This window comes from Balaenoptera musculus, chromosome 11 (assembly GCF_009873245.2).
Source record: "Balaenoptera musculus isolate JJ_BM4_2016_0621 chromosome 11, mBalMus1.pri.v3, whole genome shotgun sequence".
NCBI classification, from domain to species: domain Eukaryota; kingdom Metazoa; phylum Chordata; class Mammalia; order Artiodactyla; family Balaenopteridae; genus Balaenoptera; species Balaenoptera musculus.
The window spans coordinates 55,338,347-55,353,723 of record NC_045795.1 but is presented as its reverse complement, the minus strand read 5'-3'; the positions used below and the strand labels follow the sequence as shown (position 1 = coordinate 55,353,723).

The 15,377-nt window shown below is 48.6% G+C and overlaps 1 protein-coding gene across 5 annotated transcripts in view; it reads right to left on the bottom strand.

Annotated features, from left to right (window-relative positions):
* Positions 1–14,337, bottom strand: part of TRANK1 (tetratricopeptide repeat and ankyrin repeat containing 1) — a 91,891-nt gene extending 77,554 nt beyond the window's left edge. For 2 of the 5 annotated variants that reach the window (XM_036868813.1, XM_036868816.1), the window contains exon 1: positions 11,044–11,805. In XM_036868813.1, the coding sequence (XP_036724708.1) occupies positions 11,044–11,058 (15 nt within the window). In that variant the 5' untranslated portion in view covers positions 11,059–11,805. Of the gene's footprint in view, positions 1–11,043; positions 11,807–13,319; positions 13,344–14,086 lie in introns of those variants that run through there. The other 3 variants (XM_036868812.1, XM_036868817.1, XM_036868815.1) reach the window with 3 other exon arrangements.
* Between the last annotated feature and the right edge of the window lie 1,040 nt (positions 14,338–15,377).

The window sequence follows — 15,377 nt, the reverse complement described above, 5'->3', positions numbered from 1 at the left end:
GAGAAGCCCACGTACCGCAACGAAGAGTAGCCCCCGCTTGCCACAACTAGAGAAAGCGCTCGTGTGGTAACGAACACCCAACGCAGCCAAAAATAAATAAAATAAATAAAATTTTTTTAAATGTTTAAAAAAAAAAGGTTAAAAAATGAAAGACACCACAGCAATAAAAAGAAACTGCTGGCACACACAGCACGTAAAGAACCTCAAAAACATTATGTTAAGCAAGAGAAGCCAGACTCAGAAGACTATATACTGTGTGACTCCATTTGGCTGATGCTCTAGAACTGGCATATCTAAGAAACCAGAAGAGTGGTTGCCTAGGGAAGGAGGGAGGACGACTGACTGGAAAGGGGGTGTGAGTGCACTTTCTGGGGGATGGGAATGTTCTCTACTGTGATTGGGATGGTGGTCACACAGGTATATACATTGCTTAAAGCTCATTGAACAGTGCCCTTAAAATCTGTGCCTTTTATTAGATGCAAATATCTCATTTTTTTTAAAAAGCATTGAGAGAAAGAAACCACAGCTACAAATTTTAGATTATCTTCAACCGCTCCAGGAGGAAACTTGGTCAGATCTAATCAAGTGCAACATACATAGGGCCTTTGACCCAGCAGTTCCACTTCTGGGAATCAATGTTACAAACCGATTGCACACACAGGAAATGGTAGATGTACAACGTTATTCACTGTCAAATTGTTTACAATAATAAAAGAGTGGGACCAGCTTGAATGCCCATCAACAGAGGACTGGTTTAATAAATTATAGCGTAGCACCCCCCCCCCACACAGTGAAGTATTACACAAGTTTTTTAAAAAAAGAAAGAAGATTCTTTGTATTTACTCATCTGGGATAATCTGAAAAATATATTTGCACAAAGCAAATGCAGAACGGTGTATACATTATGCTCCATTTTCTGCAAAATTTTTAAAAGACAGAGGGGAGGGCTGAATAAGAATATATATTTGGGGCTTCCCTGGTGGTGCAGTGGTTGAGAATCCGCCTGCCAATGCAGGGGACATGGGTTCGAGCCCTGGTCTGGGAAGATCCCACATGCCGCGGAGCAACTAGGCCCGTGAGCCACAACTACTGAGCCTGCGCGTCTGGAGCCTGTGCTCCGCAACAAGCGAGGCTGCGATAGTGAGAGGCCCGCGCACCGCGATGAAGAGTGGCCCCCGCTTGCCACAACTAGAGAAAGCCCTCGTACAGAAACGAAGACCCAACACAGCCAAAAATAAATAAATAAATTAATAAATTTTAAAAGAAATTGTGAGTACACATTTAAAAAAAAAAAGAATATATATTTGCAATTGCTTATATATGCATAAAGAAATTCTGGAAGGATGCACCAGAAATAAAATTATTTACCTTTATTGGGGTATGAGATGGAGGAGGGAGCGGGGAGACCTAATCCTGCCTTTTCATTGTAACCTTTCTGTATTTTTTGATTCTTGAATTACATAAATTCGAAAAGGTTTTAATGCAATGAAAAAATTGTATGTAATCTTCACATTTGAGAAGGCCATTCTAATGATACCAAAAGCAGAAACCATATAGTGATAGCCATGAATTCATTAAAAATTTAAAATTTCTGTACATCAAAAAGCCCTGAAAATAGTTTAATAACACCCTAAGTAGCAAGATTATTGGTGGAGAATTACTCTCACATACAGCTAATGGCAAGATTAAGTGGTGCAGCATCTGTCTTCAGAAATGCACAAACTTCTCACACAGCCGCTCGGAACTTGTTCTACAGACCTATTTCATTCAAGTACATGAGGATGTTAATTGCCTCATTCTTTGTCAAGGCAAAAAGGATACAAATCCAAAAGTCCAACAAGTGGAGACGTTTATATAAAGAATGTACAGCTCAGTAGAGAACACTATAGTTGTTAAAAATATAAGGCTGATCTAAAGGAAGAGGAGGAGATGCCAAGATATGCAATGAAGGTGAATAAAGCCAGCTGGAGAACAATTTGTAGAACAACTTGGAGAGAGTGAGGATAGATTTGTGGACGTGTATATGTTGACTTGATCTATTGGGAGAATTTCTGGAAAGACACTTAAGAAATGAATACGAGTGGTGATCTCTGAGGAGCAAATCTGAAAAAAATGGGGAAGATGCTCCTGAACGAGGAGAGAATACCTTTCTGTCAAGTCACCCAGTTTGTGGTTGCACAATTTCTTCCTGCAGACCTAGGAACATAATACAACACCTCTCTGAATATATTCCCAGAATTATATAAAGAGAAAGGATTTCAGAAAGTGAGATGATTGGACTAAACTTTCCAGAGCAAGGAATCCCAGGCTCAGAGATTCGGGGGCCTGACCACAGTCACACTGGGGTGAGCACCAGGGGTGAGACCCGGGCTGACTCCTGCCCCCACCCAGCACCCTGGGCCACACCGCCTGTGGGTGGGCAGGAAAGCCAGGACCAGAACCTGGTCTTGCCCCCAGTTCAGGAAGGTTCAGGTTAGCAGTACAGGCCATGGTGATCCCTGAAGCATTTACAGAACCTTTGCTTTGTTTACCCAGCAAAAAGAAAATATTTTGTTAAAAACATAGCCCTGGGGTCATACAGAGTGAAGTAAGTCAGACAGAGGAGGACAAATATCGTATGATAGCGCTGATATGTGGAATCTAAAAAAACAGTACAAATGAACTTATTTGCAAAACAGAAACAGAGCTACAGATGTAGAAAACAATCTTGTGGTTACCAGGGGGGAAGGGGGGAAGGGATAAATTGGAAGATTGAGATTGACATATACACACTACTGAATATAAAATAGAAAACTATTTTTTTAACATCTTTATTGGAGTATAATTGCTTTACAATGGTGTGTTCGTTTCTGCTGTATAACAAAGTGAATCAGCTATACATATACATATATCCCCATATCTCCTCTTGCGTCTCCCTCCCGCCCTCCCTATCCTACCCCTCTAGGTGGACACAAAGCACCGAGCTGATCTCCCTGTGCTATGCAGCTGCTTCCCACTAGCTATCTATTTTACATTTGGTAGTGTATATATGTCCATGCCACTCTCTCACTTCGTCCCAGCTTACCCTTCCCCCTCCACGTGTCCTCAACTCCATTCTCTACGTCTGCGTCTTTATTCCTGTCCTGCCCCTAGGTTCTTCAGAACCATTTTTTTTTTTTTTTAGATTCCATATATATGTGTTAGCACATGCTATTTGTTTTTCTCTTTCTGACTTACTTCACTCTGTATGACAGTCTCTAGGTCCATCCACCTCACTACAAATAACTCAATTTCGTTTCTTTTTAGGGCTGAGTAATATTCCATTGTATATATGTGCCACATCTTCTTTATCCATTCATCTGTCGATGGACACTTAGGTTGCTTCCATGTCCTGGCTTAAAACAGGTAAGTATTGATAATAAGGACCTACTGTATAGCACAGGGAACTCGACCCAACACTCTGGAATAACCTATATGGGAAAAGAATCTAAAAAGGAGTGGATATATATATATATGTATAACTGATTCACTTTGCTGTACAGCAGAAACTAACACAACATTGTAAATCAACTATACTCCAATTAAAAAAAAAAAAAAAAAAATATATATAGACACACACACAAGCATATATACATAGCCCTGAGGGGAGGGGGGGCAAAGCCATAGCCCTAGGATTTGCCGGTTTTCACAGAGTTCCCTGAAATTACCAGTTAAGCAGCTGAGAAAGGCCTTGAATGAAGGGTGGGAGGGATCAGCGGTGTTAACATCTGAAAATGGCCCCAAATCTTTCTCTACTGGGACTGCTCCTTTGAAAGGATGGGCCCAAGTATGTGGAGGCGGGCCCAAGTATGTGGAGGCAGGCCCAGGGCCTCGAGTGGGCTCTGGGTGCCAGACCTCCAGGCCAGAGAGTCCCCCTTCCGGGGAGGTTTTGGACTGGAACTTTGGGAAAAGTTGCTCTGGTGGTGGCCGCTTGGGTAGGAGGCTCCAGAGGGGTGTATGTGGCCTTACCCCCAACCCAGAGAAGAAACCACTCTGGGAGAGAGATGACAGTTCCTATACCTGGAGAGAGGAGAGGGAGAAGGAGGGCCTTCTGGGGCCCCACAAGTCCACATTCCCCTGCCTCTGAGGCCCAGCAGCTGCCCTGTACCTTCCCTGGTTGCCAAAGACAGCAGCAGCCTTCCAGAACTTTCCACCTTTGGCCTAAGTCCTTGGAGTTTTTTCTTTCATTCACTAGAAAGGAAGGAAGTGAGAATGGCTTGCCTATTTCACCCCTCTCTACGACTTCGCGTTAGGCAAGGGTCCCTATCCGGGGTCCTGCCCCTCCCACCTGATGCCTCTGGTCACAGTATTCATGCCCACAGGGCCTGAGGAGGCCTCAGAATCCTTTTGGCAACATTCATTCTAGGTGGCCACACTTTCATGCCCCAGATGAATCCTGTGTGCCATTCCTAGTTTGCATAACAAAGACTTGGGCCAAAATCAATTTGTGCATCCAAGCATGAACACCCAAAGTGCCCTACAGCGAGTCACTTTTTCCCCACCTCACCCTCAGCTTTGTCTCCCCTAAAGAGGCATGCAGGCCCCGGAACAGGTGTCCCCAAGCTGGGTTCAGACACACCCTCCAGAGACATCGTCCCCATCAGCCTGCATTGCTACAATACCGGCCTTGTAATTAGCTCTCCCTGCTCCGCACTCACCCAGTTCCTGCTCAGCCTCCTCATCGCCATCAGCAAGACAGTCCCCAGATCCATCAGATCATGTGCTGTGCCCAGGTTAAAAAAGCCTCCAGGATCATGAATGAGGCCTCCTCCACCCCCACCTCCTCTCAAGCACAAGTTCCATGAAAGTTCCAAAGGACTTTCAGACTCTGTGGCCCTTCTCCCCAGACACCTTCTCCCCTACACTCTACATCCCTGCAAACCTGTCAAGGGCTATGCTCACCCCAGCTGAAGTCACCACTGCTGCTCTGAACGCCTCTGTCAGGCCCTGTGTGTAGCTTTTATAACCACTTAACGCTCTGAGTTAGGATCTAATCATTCTTTCAACATGTATTTCCCCCATAACCTCGATATTGCAGGCCTTGTGCTAGGTCTCAAAAGCTCCATGCTAGACACTGTTTTTCTGCCTTTCCCCAGTAGCCTGAACCCTTAAGGCAGAAACTAAGTTTTACTAAGTTTTATTATTTCTGCAACCGAGGACTCAGCGTTGTTGCCTGAATAAATGATTCTCTGGCTTTCTTTACCTATCAGAAACAGATGATTAAGCGGGAGAAATGGGAGCGGAAGAAAGGTTTTGGGGGGTTTCATTTAAACTAGCCGATTTCACTGGTGGTTTGGCTTTCTGGCCATCTCTGGGAAAGCCAAGAAACGTCAATTGTTCCCTCGGAGAAGGACACAAATTTAATAAAAGCCAACCACACAAAGTACAAACCAGAAACAACTGGATGACTCCAACCAAAATAAAACTGCCAAAGCTGTTGGCAATTTGGGGAAAACAAAGGAGAAAGATGTTTACCCAAATTTATAAGCACCTGTTGAAAATTCACAGTCAGCAAACAGGGCCACGTATCACCTGTGAAATGATAGTCCCAGAGATTCAGAAATGCTAAAAGCAAAGAATAACCCTGTAGATCATTGGTAGACTTTTGGAACTGACAAACAGTAACATTTGCACACACAGAAAAGAAATCGAAGGGAATCTAAATAAGGTTGCCAACTCCTTAATTTGCCAAATCAGAACATTTTTTTAAGTGTACCATCTTTATAAAGAAATAAATAAAGGTGTACCATCTGCTGTCCCCATAATTTCACAAGAGAAGGAGTATTTTAACTCCAATAAATAAATAAATAAATAGGAGGAAGAATGTAAACTCAGACTAAAGAAATTCATTCTCAAGGAAGGAAGAGCTAAGAGCTTTCCAGCACATTTTAGTCTTGGCTAGAGTGCAGATGGTTTGGACCCTGAGAGGCAGATGTTCCAAGTACCTAAAACCACCGGGTCCCTGGAAGATGCTCAAGAAATATCGCTGAAGGGCCAAGATGGATGCATCTCAACTCCTGGCTCTGAAGTGGAGTCTCAATCACTCGACCTCCAAAGACGAAGGCCATAAGGAGGCCCCCCCTCCCAGTTGGTGGCTAGGGGTGGGCACAATTTCTCCTCCATGTGTGTCACAGATTGGCCTTTTTGCACTGCTCAGTTCGAATGAGAGTAGTCCCAGGCAGCTGTGTGGTAACAGGTAACATTCACGGAGCACTTACTATGTGCCAGGCCCTGTGCTAAGCCCTTCTCAGACATTTTCTCATCAAACGTCCCTGACAATGCCAGTGAGGGAAGTATAATTATGATCCCAATTTTACAGATCAGAAAACAGGTTTAATCAAAGAAAAGGGGTGGGGGGGCTTCCCTAGTGGCACAGGGGTTAAGAATCCGCCTGCCAATGCAGGGGACACGGGTTCGAGCCCTGGTCCGGGATGATCCCACATGCCACAGAGCAACTAGGCCCATGCACCACAACTACTGAGCCCGTGAGCCACAACTACTGAAGCCCGCGCACCTAGAGCCCATGCTCTGCAACAAGAGAAGCCACCGCAAGGAGAAGCCCACGCACCACAACGAAGAGTAGCCCCCGCTTGCTGCAGCTAGAGAAAGCCCGAGCGCAGCAGCAAAGACCCAACGCAGCGAAAAATAAAATAAATAAATTTATTTTAAAAAGGACAAAAAAAAAAAGGGACTTCTGCAAACAAGGCACAAAGCCAAGTCTGATACCAAAATCTGTGTTCACAATACCCCAGAGAGATGAGGTGAACAAGCAGTCAGGCGGACTGGGGGAAACAGGAAGGGTGGCCTTGGAAATTAAAATCAAACCTGCAAAAAAGCGACCATGAAAAGCTGGCATTCCACACTCTGCCCCAAGATAAATGAGGAAGTTACACATCGGCCAGCTCAGGCTGCTCGTAAGTCTTGACTCAGTATCTGTGCTAAATCCAGGCTGCCCAACTACTGCCACAATCCCTTCATTTAGGCTTCCCGCTCTCCCTCAGAGCACCTGGGAGCTACAGACAGTTGTGAAGTTGGAGCAGCCCCTACGAGGGCATAAGCCCCACCCCCACCCCGCCCCCGTGACAGCCCATGAACAAAGGTGCTTTCTCATTCAGAGGAGAACTCAAGTTGGATAACAGCAGCCCAGTCAGGCTCACCTCCGCATCCCTCCCCAAGCCCCTCTGTAATACTTTAGATGCAGATTAATGGCCTCTGTCCCACCTCCCACCCCTAAGACCACAGCAACCTGCTTTCCCCTCAGTCTGAAAGGCAAGACAAACCCAGCGGAGAGCCTGACACACCATCCACTGGGGCATGGGAAGGATCTAGAGGTGCCCAGGAGCTCCGCATAAATAAGAGTCTACAGGTGTCCCTGAAGGGCACCCCCTCGAAGGGAGATCCCTTAGCAGTGATGGGGGGACCTGAGGTCTAGCCCAAGTTCTAACACCAGCTGACAGTTTCCTGAAACACAGGGCTTTGCACTTGGCCTTGAAAAAAATACGAACTTGGGCCAGGCTGAAAAGATGTGGTCATCCACTCTCCCAGCCTTCTAAATAAAATACAAAGCTGTTACACACACACACACCCCTTTCAACTTCCCTTTCCAGCCTTCTCCATATTGTAACCACATTATCCCAAATTCATCTGGCTCTCTCCCTGTCACGTGCCTTTGCACAGCGTGTCACAGGGCCGGGGCCAGCACCACGGGGAGGATAGGAGTGTCTCTCTCCTCCTCACAGAAGAGAAAGTCCAGAAACCTGGGATCCAGTTCCACTGGGCCTCTCCCAGGCCTGGTGTCACGTAGCCAATTCCCTTAACCCTGGGCCTCAGTTTCCTCAGTGCAAAACAGGGACAGTATCACCTACATGACTGGACTCCCTCTTTCCTCCGCCAGGCAACAAGTATTGAGCACCTCCTGTGTGCCAGGCACTCTGCTGGATGCTGGGACATGGGAATAAGCAGGACTGACCCAAACCTCTGCTGCCCTCATAAAGCTTACATTCTGGTGCAGATAAACCTGTACAATGGAGACTGCTTATAATATTTTTATGAGGATTAAATAAAATAATATATGAAATACACTTAATATAGAGCCTGGCACAGAGTCAACTACTATTATTATCATTATTATTATTATTATATTGGTGCGTATAAGGCCTTTTGCTCACCACTATTCTTTTTTAAAAAAAAATGTATTGAGATGTAACTGACATATAACCTTTTGTAAGTTTAAGGTGTACACTGTGATTTGATATTTATCTTTTTTTTTTGGCCCCTCCTCACAGCTTGTGGGACCTTAGTTCCCGGACCAGGGATCAATCCCACGCCCTCCGCAGTGAAAGCATGGAGCCCTAACCACTGGACCCCCAACCACTGGACCCCCAGGGAATTCCCGATATTTATCTATTTCAATATGACTACCACGATAGCATTAGCTAATACCTCTATTATGACACACAAGTATAATTTCTTTTTTGTGGTGAGAACAACTAAGATCCAGTCTCTTGGCAACTTTTAGATTTATATACAATACTGTTGACTATAATCACTAGGCTGTGCATTAGGTCTCCAAAACTAGTAGTTTTAAGATTGTACCCTTAAACGGCATCTGCCGCGGCTCCTCCCTCACGGCCTCCTGCGCATGCCCCGGGGAAGACGACGCCCTTCCCCCATAGAGGAGGACCACTTTTCAGTCAGGGTTTAAAAGCGGCTGCGCTCCTCAGTCAGAACCTCCAAACACGCTCTCAAGGTCTTATTACCTCGAGTCTGTATGTAAGGAAACAGTGCTCGCCATTATTCTTCATAAGAAGCTGCCCCTTTTACCTGCAATGTCCCCTCTCGCTCCTGGAGCCCCTCAGTCTGCCTGCTGGAAGTGCCCTCCACCTGTCCGGGCACAGCTCAAAGCTGACCTCCCAGACTTCGTCCTGGGAAGGATTCACGATCTGGGAACCCTCCTGGAGGGCTTGTCTGCAGGTCCACTCACCCCTTCTCACAGGGCTGCCTGGCACTGCCTCTGTTCTGACCCCGTTAGCAGCGCCTACGTCTTGGGTGTTTACACCCTAAATCGGCCAGTACGGGCCCTCAGGTATATGAGGAGAGAAACTGCCTTGGAAAACAGAAAAGCAAAAAGAGGTGAGATACTGACGGGAGAAGAAAGGGTATATTAGAGAGAAAGTCTGAGGCCAGATTACGGGGACCCTTAGTACCTGGACAGTAAGTTCAGACCCCAGACGCCAATAAGCCTTGGAAGTCACCCATTTTGGAGCCTCCAGGTAGAGTGGACTCTGATGGCGGAGGATGAGCTGGCCCGAGGGTGACCAAAGGAGACAGCCCCAGGGGCCGCAGGTGGACACGAAGGTCATCCCAGTTCAAGGCTGTGATCCGAGTATTTTCCACAGTAAATCCACCTGCTCAGTACAGCACGTAATTCTCTATATTTTCTGTTGTTGTGCAGTTTCCCCCAAAATGGCAATGGTTTCCTCTGAATATGCCACCCAATAATATGCCCCTCTGGCATAGTGATTATTTCGAATTAAAGGTACTTGACAAACAGCCAGTGCGAAAAGGACACTGTGACCCTCCTTTGTCCCCCTGGAAGCAGAAAATAAATTTCCCATGTGAAAGGCACCCTCCCTGTACCAGGAGGGTAGAAGGCATCCTTGTCACCAGAGACAGGGAATTTAGGGCCAAGAGGGCTGTATAAACAAACCTTGTTACTTTTTCACCAATTTATTACCCCAAGCCCCTTTGTCTTGTCAATGCTTCACAAATGTATTGTTTCTTTGCCTAAAAGGTATAAAAGCTTCCTGTATTGGTCACTTCTTTGAGTCTCATATTTTTTATGGGGCTCCCATATGCAGGAAATTAAATTTGTTTTTTTTCCTGTTAATCTCTTATGTCAATTTAATTATTAGAACCAGCCAAAGAACATAAAAGAGAAGAAGGGAACATTTTTCTGCCCCTACACCTTCAAAAGGTCATCACCATTTTCTAAGGCTAGCAATCCCGCCCCCTTTCCAAGTGCTGCCCCCATTGATGGGAGGACTCAGTGCTTAAAAGATAAAAACATCTCAGTCTAGATGTCATCGGAACTTCAAACACAGACATAGCTAAACCCAGACGTGGCTTGTCTCCAACAGACACACAGGAGGTCCCACCAGCTCACCAGGCTCACGGAAGCTCAGACAAATGTGCCACGGGGGTGCAGGTGGGCACTGATGCTGACGTTCAACGCCCAGGCAAAAGATGGAGTAGATCAGGTAAGCTGGGTCAGGGGGTCACAGGTAAGGCTCATTCACACTTCCAGATTTTCCACAAAATCAAGGAAACAAGGCAATGCTTACTTAGGAAATTTGAGACAAAGAAAAATGTCTGATCAGGCAGAATGGACAACCTCACTAACCAAAGGAAGAACACTGCTCTTGGTTTGGGCACTGTGAGATTCTGGGGTTCACAAGATGTCTGTTTACCTGGTTCAATACCTTTTTTTTAAAGTTTAAACCCAGGGAGGGACTCCCCTGGTGGTACAGGGGTTAAGACTCTGTGCTCCCAATGCAGGGGGCCCGGGTTCGATCCCTGGTCAGGGAACTAGATCCCACATGCATGCCGCAACTAAGAGTTTGCATGCCCCAACTAAGGAGCTCCGTGCTGCAACTAAGACCTGGCACAACCAAATAAATAAATAAATATTAAAAAACAAACAAACAGGGAATTCCCTGCCAGTCCAGTGGTTAGGACGCCACACTTTCACTGCTGAGGGCACGGGTTCAATCCCTGGTCGGGGAACTAAGACCCCGCAAGCCATGCGTCATGGCCAAAAATAAAAAATAGAAAAATAAAGTTTAAACCCAAATTTTCTCCCCACCCTTGCCACCGTCCACACCATCAATCTCAGCAGTAACGTAAAGTGTCATCTTTGCTAAAGAGACTGTCCATTTCCCCCAAAGTCTTCTTTCTTGTAAAGATTTCTCATAACAAAGATTTCTTGGCCTTAAGAACCTCAGGCTACACTTCAAGGAAACTTACTACAAAAGGAGCCATGGTCAGCTGTGTCACTGACTGGAAACCCAGAGGCAGGGCACTGATTTGTCAGCTCCACTTCTTCATCTGGAAAGGCAGAGGAGAGCTTGTTCCTCGAGGTCAATAAAAGCAATGCCACACCATGACAATGACCAGAGGCCCACAACCCAACCCCACTTCAGTTTTTAAAAACATCCTCAGGGTCACTTACCTTCCCCACCCAAACATGGGGTTTGCAGGCTCTACTTTGGCTGCTAACAGAATCTTCATCCCAAGAAGCAAAAATAAAATAATAAGAGGGTACACAGCATAGCCATGGGACTTCGGTAGCAAGTGCAGGAAAACAGAACTGGTCAGCAAGGAGAAGTTTAAGAATTCCACAAAGACAAAGTCTCTTTTCGGTCTAACCCCAGATCTACTACTAATTAGCTATAATGACTACCAGGTGATGGGCTTTAGCCTCTTCATCTATAAAATATTCACAGTCCTGCTCCTGACCCTGCTGTGAAATTCTGCGCAGAGACTTAACAGAGTTCCCTTTCGAATTTATGAATCCAGAGCTTGTGGCAGCCTTTCAGCACTCACCTTCCTTCTTCCTCAAAAAGAAAAGAAAAAAGACATAATGGCAAGAAGCCATTACTCCCCTACCTTCCCAGCACTCACACAAGACCCCTCTCACTGTGTTTATGGCAGGCGGACAGCTTGGTGGGGCCAGGCACATGGAACCAGAGTAACCAGAAGTACCCTTCAACCCACCTTTGCAGCCACAACCTATAGTACTCTCCTTACTCAAGTAGGAATTTCCTTACTCAAGTTTGAATCTCAGCCTCCTTCATGTCTCCTCGTCAACCAGCTTATCCCTTCCAAAGTTAGTTCCCAGGGAAATGCTGATGCTCTCTCCTCAGACCCTCTGGGGGTGCCCCAAAGAAAGCTTGCCACGTAGAATTGGTTAGTCAGTCATCAAATCAAGTTAAGGGATTATGACTAGCTTTCTTAAAAAACAGAAAATAGAATAGAAAATATCACTGTGCCTCTCCCTGTAGAGAGAAAAAATATCCTGTGAAGCTCTTCTTGCAGTTTTGTACTGATAGATGTATGTGGGTGGGTGTGCTTCTCTATTGTGGATCTTGATCAGGAAAAGACTGAAAAGATCATAGGCCTGAAGCAGAGGGATCTGACCCTAGGGATGAATGCCACACACACCCATCCCACCTCCATGCCCTGTGGAGGATGCAAGGACCGGCACAGGGTACTTAGAACTCAAGCATCCATCCTGCAATTCTACAAAACAGAGTTGACTACAAAACAGTTGAAACAAACTTCTGACTCTCCTACAAGGTAGTACTTCCTATAAAGCACAAAACAGTGTGAACTACAAAAGACCAAGCCATCCGGGTAACAGCCTTTCTTCAGAAAGGTGTCTGCCACCTTGGAGGCTCAGCACCAGGCAAGGGGCAGAACCTTGGGTGCTGGGAACGAAAGGCCCTTGGCTCCCTGCTTTCTTCCCGAGTATGGACTGATTGGACCACAGGCAACTGGGCTGGGGACTAGAGACCTCAGAGCCCCCCATTCTCTCTCCTCTTTAAATTTTTGGGTTTTTTTCAAATTGCACATCTCCTGAAAAATTTTCCCTAGGAAGCACCAAAGCTTGCAGCCTCCCAGAAACGCCCCCAGCTGGGAGCGGGGCTGCAGAAAGGCACAATTTCATCCGGGTTGCAAATGCTCGGGGCTCCTAGTGGGCGCGCGGCAAGGGGGCGGACTGCGCCTCTCACGCTCCGGGAGCCCGCGTTTGCAAACGCTCAGAAGCAGAAGCTTGGGCTTCTGGGGACTCTGCTTCTGAGCCCCGAGCCCCTACTGCAATCCCCTCCCCCCACTCGTTTAGCCGAGGACGGTGGGCCGTGAAGCCCCTTTCGGGCAAGCCCAGCTCACGATCCAGCAGGCTGGGGGAGAGGCCTGCCTGGAGCTGGAATCGCCAACCTCCTCCGGCCGGGAAGGGGCCAGCACTCTCCCAAGTTCCCCACAAATCCCGCCCCGCGCCCAGGCGCCTGCCAGCCCGAGGCGTGCCCCGGGGGCGCGTTCCCTGGTCTTTTCATTCGCGGCCCCGGGGTCCCCGGAAGGAGGCGGGAGGTGGGCCCTGGAGCCTCAGCTTAGGTGCCCGGGTGGGGACGAGGCAGGCCGCACGCCGTCGCAGTCCTGTCGCAGCGCGCGCCCGGTCCCCCTTCGCCTGGAAGGCCGTAGCCGCCCCCCGCGCCCAACCCCGCGCAACAGGCCGGAGTCTGCACCTGGATGAGCGCGAGGGCAGCCCGCACGGCCGCCGCCTCGGGGGTAGCCGGCCCCAGCGCGGGTCCGCCTCCTTCCGGGAAGAGGCGCGGGGCCCGGAAGGCCGGAGGCGCCCCCCGCACTTCCCGCGCCGCTACGCACCTGGTTGCCCGAGAGTCCCACATGGCCGCCGCCGCCGCCTCGGGAGCCGCTTCCTGGGGGACAGGCGCGGCGGGGGTGGGGGTGGGGGTCCCCTGCCCGCAGTGGCTCGGCCCCCGGGCCCTGACGAGCGGGGTGTGGGTGCGGGGACCCCGGCGCCCGGCTGTGTGCAGCCGCAGACCTATTCCATGTTCCCACGTAGTTGCGACGGCCCGAAAACTGTCACGTGCACGTCGCCGCTGGGTGGGAGGGGGTCTTTGTCACCGTGTGTTCAAAAGAGGCGTTTCGATGTATCCCATCTTGCGGGCGAGCGCTCCAATAGGGTGGCTCTCGGCCGCCTTTGGAAAACGAGTGCTTCGAGCCGGTCACCACGAGGGACCGGGCGAGCATACAGCACCCCTCCGACAGGTTTCGGTCACCGTGACTTCTCGCCCTAGCTAGGTCGCCGCGATTGTCGGGGGGACTGAGGAAATGGTCAGCCCACGGCCTTGGCCCGCCTCTGCCCCTGGCCTCCCGTCCCCGACAACAAAGAAGCTATGGGGACAAGCCCGGGGTCGACGCCCCTCGTGCCCAGCAGCTCCCACTTCCTGTTTGCCTCCGTTGAGTCTTTCCTTGCATATGGAGTACTTACTGTGCGCTCGGCCCTCCATTGTAGGGGTGCTGGGGATTCGGGTGGGAAGAGCCCGGCGAGGCCGCCGACTTCTAGACGCTCACTGGCTTGTTCACGGCGCCGGCAGAGGAGTGAACCTCTCACCGCAGACGGGAATAGCAAGGAACCTCCTGGAAGGGCAGTGACGACCTAAGGAGTTGGGGGGCAGTTAGGACGACCTCAGGCTGTCATTGCCCCTTCGGTTGTTGGCGCAAAAAGCTGCACAGCCTCCTACCCACCGCCCCTGCTTGGTCCTCAACTTCTCTGGGACGGGGATCACTTTCCTCCACGCCGGGGATCTGGCCCAATCAGAGAGCGGAGCCCGCCGCCCTCTCTTGGGCGGGGCTGTGGCTGACACTGCCTCCTGGTGGTTCTCCCACCCATCTGGCGGACCACTACACCGGACGGGCCCCGTGGAGCTTGAGAGAGAGGAACAGTAGTTTCCAATGAGGCAGGGAGCACTCGGTGACCCGTGGACACACCAAACGCACACAGCCTGCGTACTTCTCTGCGCTGCTTCCTCTGACTTAAGAACTAGACTATCAGTCTAGCCAGTGTTCTCCGTGCTTCTGGAACTCACCTCCTCCCACTTCTTCTATGCATTAATCTCCCCATATACCACACTGAATCACTTCCAGTTCAAAAGCTTTCAGTGGCACCTACATTGCCCTCTAGTAGCTGGGCATTTGAGACCCTTCACAATTTTACCCTATCCTTCCAGTCTTATCCTCCTCATACACACACTCTACCCTAGTGGTTCCCAAACTTGACTGCACACAGGAATCACCTGAGGGTCTTTCAAAAAATACTGATGTCGGGGGATTCTCTGGTGGTCCAGTGATTAGGACTCCATGCTTTCACTGCTGAGGGCCCAGGTGGGGGAACTAAGATCCTGCAAGTCCCCCGGCATGGCCAAAAAAAAAGAAAAAAAATACTTATGTCTGGCCCCTACTCCTACTTAATCTTAATCTGATTTAATTGGTATGGGGTATGATATGGGCCTCAGGATTTTTAAAGGCTCCCCTGGTGATTATAACATGAAATAAATTTGGGAAACACTGTTAGTCTCCAAATCATTGTAGCTACTTGGCATTTCCCTGGCATCACTGGTCCTTTCACTTTTAAGAAAGTTGACATATCCTTTCTTCAATGTTTTTCCCAACATCTCCCAGTTCTGTATTTAGGAAAGGCCCATGCCACCTCTTCCAGCATGTCTCTCTCTCTCTCTTTTTTTTTTTTTTTTGCCAACTGCAAGGAGTCTCTTTTTCCAGAA